This window comes from Mus caroli, chromosome 11 (genome assembly GCF_900094665.2).
Source record: "Mus caroli chromosome 11, CAROLI_EIJ_v1.1, whole genome shotgun sequence".
Classification (NCBI taxonomy): Eukaryota; Metazoa; Chordata; class Mammalia; order Rodentia; family Muridae; genus Mus; species Mus caroli.
The window spans coordinates 74,642,710-74,651,447 of NC_034580.1; the positions used below are offsets into that span (position 1 = coordinate 74,642,710).

Genomic DNA, 8,738 nt, shown 5'->3' on the forward strand with positions numbered 1-8,738 from the left:
CTCCATTTTCTCTCAGGTGGTAGTTGTTTCTTTCTTGTCTCCATTTTCTCTCAGGTGGTAGTTTCTTTCTTTCTCCTGGAAGCGGAGTCTGGTTGCCAGATGCCTCGTCTCTAAGGCCGTTTCTACTCCAGAGTCTCTGAGCCATGCCATCTTTCTTTCCCAGGGTGCAGCAGTTGGAGGAAGAGAACACAGATCTGAGAACGACAGTGGCTCGACTCAAGTCACAGACCGAGAAGCTGGACGAGGTGAGCCGCAGGTCCCAGCAAGATCTGGGTTCACAAAGTGGTGGCAGTCAGGGCTGGATGGCAGTCACAGGAGCACTGACGTATTTCCCTACAGAGAAGATGTACCAGGGTACGTGATCCCAGCACGCAGGCTGCAGAGAAAAGAGGGTCATCCTCTGCTACATCATGAACTTTGAGCAGGCCATCCTAGGGCACATGAGAGTTTTGTCTTAAAGATAAACAAAAGCAAGTTTATTAAATAGGAAGGAAAAGTGAATGACTTTCGTTTCTGAATTTACAAAATTTCAGTTTTCTACAGTGAAAATTTAGCCTGTCTTTTTAAAAAAAAAAAAAAGATTTATTTATTATTTATATGTAAGTACACTGTAGCTGTCTTCAGACACACCAGTAGAGGGCATCAGATGTCATTACAGATGGTTGTGAGCCACCATGTGGTTGCTGGGATTTGAATTCAGGACCTTCATAAGAACAGTCAGTGCTCTTAACAGCTGAGCCATCTCTCTAGCCCCCTAGCCTGTCTTATATACTGTAAATGCCTTACATTGTAGAATTCTCTTCTTGAAGAGGGTGAGCTTAGCTCCTGTTTGGACAGACAGCTGCTTTTCAATCTCTGTCTGACACTACTGAAGGACATCAGGGGCCTGGGACGTTTCCTGCTATGTTTCTAGGATGTCCCCAAGGTGTCTGTCTGCCTGTCCATTTGCCACACTAAGGTCCTGCAGAGTGCGAGGGCCCTCTCAGGATGCTTGCCCTGACTGTGTCTGCCTTGTCCTAGGAGCGGCAGCGCATGTCTGACCGGCTGGAGGACACCAGCCTGCGACTGAAGGACGAGATGGACCTTTACAAGCGCATGATGGACAAGCTGCGGCAGAACCGCCTGGAGTTCCAGAAGGAGCGGGAGGCGACACAGGAGGTGAGTCACAGGCCAGGGCCCCCGGGTCTCCTCTCAGCATCACTGCTGCAGCCAACAGGCTTCTCTCCCACACAGCTCATTGAGGACTTGCGGAGAGAGCTGGAGCACCTACAGATGTACAAGCTGGACTGCGAGCGGCCAGGTAGGGGCCGCAGCTCCTCTGGCCTTGGCGAGTTCAACGCCAGAGCCCGGGAGGTGGAACTTGAACATGAGGTCAAGCGTCTGAAGCAGGTAGGCCCCAGAGCCATGTCCAGTGGCTTTGAAGGCGGGTGGGTCAGCCATTCTGGCCTCTGTTTAGAAGGGGGGAGCCACGAGCCCCAGTCTGCCTCCTGCCACCTCTCCTGTCTCTTCTCAGCTACCTGATCGCCAAGGCCCATCATCCCATCCCCCACTCAGGCAAGCAGCTTACCTCTGGTTGCGGCCAGTGGTTCTTGCACTCTCAGGCCCCTGTCCTGTTCTGGGTGTTAGAATGAGAGAACCATGCTCAGGCTGCAGATGCTGCCTGGCTGGGTTGGGACCTCAGTCAGATAGGGCCTAAGTCTTTAAGATTCTGCTTCTCATGGTGTCCCATCATTCCTGATGCTGCAGCCTGTGTTAGCGTGGGATCAGGAGGGGGCAGTGGCTCAAGAAGGGAGTGAAGTCCAAACTCAGTTGGGCATGGACCACACCTGAGTTCATCCACCCAGGCAAAAGTCTTAGTGGCTGTCTCCTCCAGTACCGCTAGCCTGTCACCTGCCCAGGGGCTCCCAGGTTCCTGGGATAAGCTAGAGGTAAGAGTCTGAGGGGCAGCTGCGGAGCTATAGTGTCACCTGCCTTCTGGGGCAAGGGTGTCTTGAAGCAGCTCCCACTAAGCAGGGTCCAGAACATGGCTGCAGGACGAGCCAGGAAACCAGCCCTCCCTTTCTGCACAGAGAATCCAGAATAGCACCTCCCCTGTGTCAGGTCAGGGCTGCATGCTGAGCTGCTGGTGGGCAGAGCTCCCTACAGGACCCTAGAGAGGGAAGACCTCTGTCACCTCGGTTCTCCCAGGCAGGGCTGTAACTCCCCTTCCCGCTGAGGACACAGACACAGGGACATGGGCGCCAGCGGGCTCTGGATGCTTTCCAGAGTTCATGATACCTTTGTTCTGTTGGCACAGGAGAATCACAAGCTGCGGGATCAGAATGATGATTTAAATGGGCAGATCCTGAGCCTCAGCCTCTACGAGGCGAAGAACCTCTTTGCAACCCAGACCAAAGCCCAGTCTCTGGCTGCAGAAATCGACACAGCATCTCGAGATGAGGTAGCCTTGTCCTCTCCATTCTCTTGGACACTCACATTTGTCTCCATGGTGACTTGTCTCCATTCTGTGGGTCCTGCCCCAGCTTCCACCTGCTGGTACCACGAATCCCAGACTACATGGGATCCCAAAGGCAGGCTGAGGCCTGGCCCTAATAGTCCTCCATTTGCCACTGTCTCAGTGACATCAGAGCTGAGCAGGAGACAGCCTGGGGGAGAGGCTTAGCTTTCCTAACTCAGGAGCTCTGGGCTCAAGTCAGAGTGGACTTAACCCAGATGGAGACCAGAATTCCCGAAGCATCTACTTTTGCACACGTGTTTACTTGGTCTCTTAGCTCACAGCTTCAGTGCTTCCCCGTAGACATGACAGGCCACACCCATGGCAGCAGGAAGGGAGCCCAGCTCCTAGCACTACGGCCCATCTTCTCTATATCAGTTACCAGAACACTCAGTTGAGTTTTAGTGTGAAACTGAGCCTCTGTGTTCCTGACTCCTCTGGCCTCAAGGAGAGCAGGTAACTCCACGGGGTTGGAGCAACAGTTTAGCTGCACTTAAATGTCTCTGTGAGAGAGCGGCTAGATAAGGCAAGGCTAGAGTGAGAAGGGCACTGGTCTCGGTGGAGAAAAAGCTGGCAGCCCCAGCCCTGACTGTGAGTGCATCTGGCCAGTGTTCCCAATGTCTGTGAAAAGTTCCCCATACTTTAGCCCCTTCCCGGGTCAATGAAATTGCCTTAGGCTCTGATCCCTGCTTAAAATGCTCAGCCGATCTGGGCCCCTCTGTCATTGGTCACTGGCTCAGCGTCTGACCCACCTTTCTCATTCCCTTCAGCTAATGGAGGCCCTGAAGGAGCAGGAGGAGATCAACTTCCGACTGAGACAGTACATGGACAAGATTATCCTGGCTATACTGGACCACAACCCCTCCATCCTGGAGATTAAACACTGAGTCAGGGCTGGCTGCAGAGCGTCCGTCGGACCTGGGACCTAGGGGCAGGCCTGCCTGAGGACGAAGAAAGATGCAGGCTTCGCCCACATGCACTCTGTGATTGTACCTCTGAGCACCCTCTGTGTGTGTGCTGGTGTACGTACGTGCAGGAGGCTGTGCACACACGGGCAAGGAGTGAACTTGGGGCCATAGCTGTGGGTTACAACCCATGGTGAGCTGTGTGTGCACTTTGTAGCCCCTTTGTGAGGGGCAGAGGGGACTGGATGTGGGAGAGACACTCTCAGGAGTTAACAGCAAGGCCTGGAAGCTTGCATTTAGGATACTGATGAAATGATTCTACCTCTGGGATAAGGGTTAGAAGATACTCTCAGGAGATGGGTTCTCTCTCCCCTCCCCCACTGGAGTGGGGACAAAACTGTTACATTCTCCAGAATTTGGTGTCCTTGCCAACCTTTCAGGCCACCTTTCAAGCCGGGTTTTTTTGTTTTGTTTTGTTTTGCTTTTTAAGCTCAGAGGAGGAAGGGGTATTGGAGAGACCCCTGAGGGCTAGCCCCCTGGGGTGCAGATAAGCAGGTCCAGTGGACTGGGCTTACAGAGCAGTTAGTGTGCACTGTCCATGCCTTTGGGCTGAGTCCATCGTAGTTTTCTGAGCCCCTCCCAGTCTTGCTTGCCTACCTCCCCTTTCTGGTTTGGCTTTGCTTTGTTCTGAAGATGGGAAATACAAGCAGCATTCAGCTGGGGGTGGAAGGAAGGCCAAGAAGGGTAGGGTGCCCCAAGGCAGGTGTGTGTTAGCACTGGGGGCCAAAAGGAGTGATTGCCTGGGAGAGAGGTGTGTTTTCATGGCTGCATCATCACACGTGACCTCTCTGGGTTCCATGCTCCTTGGTGAGGACAGGCCTAGGGAAGGGTTTGCAGGACTGGCACCCTTGCCTTGGCTTTCAGACCCATCTGAATCAGGTCCCCAGGTAGAGAGCCGACACTGCTGGCAGGAGGTCCAGTGGAGAACACTGGGGGAACCTTAGTCTTCCGTTCTGTGAATACATGATGGGAATTCACATACACACACCCATGTTGGGGGTTGGGGGGTTAAAATGTGATCTGGGAGTAGGTACTGTACGCAGAACGTTCCGGTTTATCTCAGTTTTATACGGCTTGTGGCTTGTGATTGGTTGGCTTCCTTACCCCAGCTCCTATAAAGGAGTATGGTTCAAGTTTCCCCTTCAGTTTGTTTTCTTGAGCACATCTTGTGTAAAAAGGAAGGTTTAGGGATGCTGGGGAGGCTAGCGAACAGAAAGGAGGCACAGTTGAAAGTAAATAGGGGATCTGGGTGTGTGCCCTGGGGTGTGTGCCTACTTGGCAGAGACGGGGCTGCGGTCAGTTTCAGTCCAGTCATGGTGCTTTCTTTGGCTTTTGAGACTCCCTGTAATCGTGTGTATGGAATTCATCTCATGCTGCATAGGTGGTGCGTGGGCCTGGTCTGCCTGGATGAGCCACACCAGGAAGACCGGAAGGCTTGATCTGGGATACGGGGTTTCCTTCCCTGGCGTCTGGGAAGATGTAGAAAAAGGGGGGGCTGGGTAGGGAGTCTTGTGAGGAAGAATGGGAAGATAACCATGGCTTGAGGTTGGTCCAGGTGCCACGCTGGCAGAATGCAGAGGCCAGCTGAATGTAGGTCCTGGTAAGAGGGGCCTACGCTCAGGTGAGCAGTTCAGACTTGAAGTTGTATGGGCCACCTGCTTCACTTGTATGTGGGTTTCCAGAGAAGGCCACAGAGACCAGAGTCACAGTGTCACAGAAGAGGAAGGAATCTGTCAGGGAAACAGGCAGGGAAGGAAGGCTTTAGGCCCAAGTTGTAGGGCTGGAAGAGTGGACTCCCTGAGGACATGACCAGGTTTGGAAGCCCCTGTGGATCTGGACGCTTGCTATATAGGCCTCTGGAAGAATGATTTCTGAATGTGGTCTGACTTCCATGTAACACACCTCAGACGAAATCCAGCCTTCTTACAGAATACACTTAGAAAACTTTGTCAACTTCTCCATAAGATCATGTTTGCTGTTTGCTGTTTCTTGTAGTGGTGACAGTAGGTTTCTGGGTTTTTTTGTTTTTTTCTGTTCTGGGTTAGAAGGCCCAGGGGTCCCAGTGCCACACCACCCATGGGATGTTCCAGAAGTTCCCTTGCTTGGCAAGAATCTGATCTCTCTTTCTACTGCCTCCCTGGCTCACGTTCCAGTTGTGAGCCCCCCGAGACTTCGGGAGTCTAGAGGTTACACTTGGCACTCAGTTACATTTGGATTTCAGATAAGCAAGAGGTTTTAGATCACCGTGTTCCATGCTATACCTGGTTAGAAAGCGTTTACCATTCTGATCCTCACGTGCTCTGACAGTTGGTAGAGGTGTGGCCAGGCCTTGGAATGCTTCAAGAATGCCACAGGTAATTTAGGTAGGTCTCCTGTGAAGAGGGTGTGGCTCTTTCTAAGATGATGGGTCTGCAGTGATTTGCCAAGGTCCAGGAAGGTTGGGGACCATGTAGGAAGTACACCTTTCATGTGACACTTAGCCATCCTTGTATTCCACTGGGAGCCAAACAAGATGAGTTTCTGTCTCCCTGATTTGTTTCCTTTTATTTTTGAATTAGCCACTTTTTTTTTTAGACCAGTAGTTTTTCTTTGGGACTCTCCAGAGGAAGTTCCTTTTGAAAATTTTATTTCTGATATACTAAAACCACAAATCTCAAGGACCAAGCAGAACACCAGGCCTTGAGCCTGAGTCTGCCAGTTTGGCAGTGTGCTGGTGTCGTACCTGATGCTGGAGGGCCTAGCATGAGGTTCAGTCCCTGGCAGCATGGAAGAAAGCTGATGACAGAACCACCTCTGACTTCCATATATAATTGGTAGCACAGTGTGGCCCGGCACCAGTATCTTCAGTGGCCTTCCCAAGTGTTGTTCATACACCGATCAAGGTGGAGGCCCGTAAATCATGTGAAATGAGGTCAGCAGGGCTGGAGAAGCTTGTGTGTGGCCCAGAGGATGGGTAATTATGCCACTGAGCGGTCCTTGCCCTGAGAGTCCAGCTGCTCCCACTACTCTGAAAGTCTTACCCTAGACGGACAGGATATAAGTGCCAGCATTTGACTGGGCATAGGCCCATTGGGAATTGGAGGCAGGCAGGCAGGAAGAGCTGGACCTTGAGAGCAGCCTAGACGCAGTGGCCACTTGTCTCTGCAGGCTTTTGTCCATTTCATAAGGGTGTCTCTGTTGTTTCCCTGTCAGTGCCAAATCAGCACCCAGCCCACACACTGGAGAACTCTAGGTGATGGTCTGATCGCTCCTTAGTCCTGAGTTGTGGTCCTTCTGGTTCTGATGGTCCTGGGGCTGTTGGTACATACCGGGCTGTGTAAGGGATCCAGAGACTACAGCAAGGCCTAAAGAATCAGGAGGACTTCACTCATCTGAGGGGCATTGGCAAATCTACACCTGTCTAGATAGGACTGATGGGAGTGGGAAAGATACAGGGTGGTCACCAGGCTAGTCACCAGGATGTCCAGTGACTCTGTAGAAGTCCAGGTGAAGCTCTTTAGGGCCTCAGTGATGCCTGTTATCCCCAGTCTTTCCTCACTGGGGCCCAGCGCTTCCCTCTGGTGGCTCCCCAGGCTGGTATCACTAGCATGCGCTTGATGAGGGGCCTCCAGTTAGAGCAGCCAGATCTTGGAAGGACCTTCCCTGTCCTGATTTCGACCCTGACAGAATGTACTTGCAATGGATTTATCAGGAAAAAGTAGAGGTAGCACCTTCAGGGAGGGGCAGCTCTGTGGCTCTGCCATCGTTTAGCTGCTCTGCTAAGAAAACAGCCACTTCCAGAAAAGGCTTTGTTTCTGAAAGCATAGTAAGGTTACCGGCCTTGTCACCCTGTGCACTAGGAGCTGGAGAGCTTTGGTGTTCCTTCCTTGCGGACTCCTCTTCTTCCCATCGTGACTGTATTGTAGGGATGTGCATTCCTGAGGTACCATAGGGAGGGCAGAGTCCCAGGCCACCTCTCCTGCAGGCCTAACTTCTGGTGGCCCTTCTTGTGTTGGGACTGTCTTCTTTACCGTTCTGCACTGTTTCTTGTCTGCATGGTTTGGGGTCCTTGTGCCTTTTTTCCTTGTTACCACCACACAGGATTCTCTGTTACCCACTGCCCCCTTTTGTACGTCCCCTTCCCCCATCTCCCCCAGTCCTGTGTGTACTCACGTGTGCAGCCATATGGCTCAACTGAGGCCAGCTGGCAAACACTTTGCCCCACCAGGTCGACTTCCCATAGCTCCCCAGCTCTGTTGACTTGGTAACTTTTGTACAGGATTTTGTTACAATCTTAAGCATAGGGACCACTTAATCCCCATGTACCTGCAGCTAGTTTAGAAGCCCTGCATCCCAGACAAGGGTAGCTTTGTGCAGACCAGCCTCTCTCACACACCTCTTCCTCGTGGGTTCAGGTATTTATAAAAGATTTCTTTTAAAATGAGGCCCTGGCCCCAGCAGGGAGGTGACAGGTCTACAAAGCTCTGCATGGCTCTTCTGGAGGAAGCCCCAGCCATGTGGTTTCCAGTGCTTGGCAATACATCTGGGTTTAGGGCCATTGCCTCTCGTGTCTCCCCTGATGTGTGCTAGAGGAAGTCACTTGCCACTGTCCCTGCCTGCTATCACTACCTGTCCAGCCCTTCCGTGTTTGCTGGTGCTCAGACCAGAGTGCCATTAATCACCAGACCAACGTCAGGACCTGCACAGGGCAGAGTGTGCTGAGGACTCTCGGCCGGCTGGCTCCCAGCTTCAGCTTCCATGGGGCTGGGCCTTCTGGGTCCAGGTGGAAGAAGCTATAGGCAGATAGGCTCTGCCTTCCCAGGGATTACGTCTGGGGCTTTGCCTCAGAAGCCAGTGATTGCAGATGGCCTTAGCTTTGGGCTTGGGAAGGAGCTTCCACTTTAGGCCCCAGGGAAGGGAGAATGGGGTACAGCCCAGGCCCTGAACTGTTCGTTTCCACTCTGTTCTCTCCAGAAACAGGCTTTCAGTGGGGGGCACCTTCCAAGGAACTGTATTGTACAGACCACAGTGTAAATAAAAAGTTGGCTTTTTGTGCCTGACTTGTGTGAACTTCTGTGGGGGACTGGGAGAGGGGATGGAGGTGGTGCGGGGGAGAAAGGCAGGCATGTGTCCTGGCCTCAGGACCAAATGAAGTCACATTCAGTTCACAGGTACATTATCTTTAGAAGCTGCAGCTCACACACCCCCAGCCCCACTGAAGAAATTGTCACCTGTACTACAGTGCTGGAAGGCGTGGGAGTAAACACAGCTGGAAATGTACCCCTCCAGCCCCACCCCTG

The 8,738-nt window shown here is 52.4% G+C and overlaps 1 protein-coding gene across 5 annotated transcripts in view; it reads left to right on the plus strand.

Annotated features, from left to right (window-relative positions):
• The window catches only part of Rab11fip4 (RAB11 family interacting protein 4), a 106,553-nt gene extending 98,055 nt beyond the window's left edge, over window positions 1–8,498 (plus strand). For all 5 annotated transcript variants that reach the window (XM_021176630.2, XM_021176628.2, XM_029483748.1 and 2 more), the window contains 5 exons: window positions 164–245; window positions 1,021–1,158; window positions 1,234–1,389; window positions 2,297–2,440; window positions 3,265–8,498. In XM_021176630.2, coding sequence (XP_021032289.2) covers window positions 164–245; window positions 1,021–1,158; window positions 1,234–1,389; window positions 2,297–2,440; window positions 3,265–3,381 — 637 coding nt within the window. In that variant the 3' untranslated portion in view covers window positions 3,382–8,498. The remainder of the gene's footprint in view (window positions 1–163; window positions 246–1,020; window positions 1,159–1,233; window positions 1,390–2,296; window positions 2,441–3,264) is intronic.
• The last annotated feature ends 240 nt before the right edge of the window (window positions 8,499–8,738 follow it).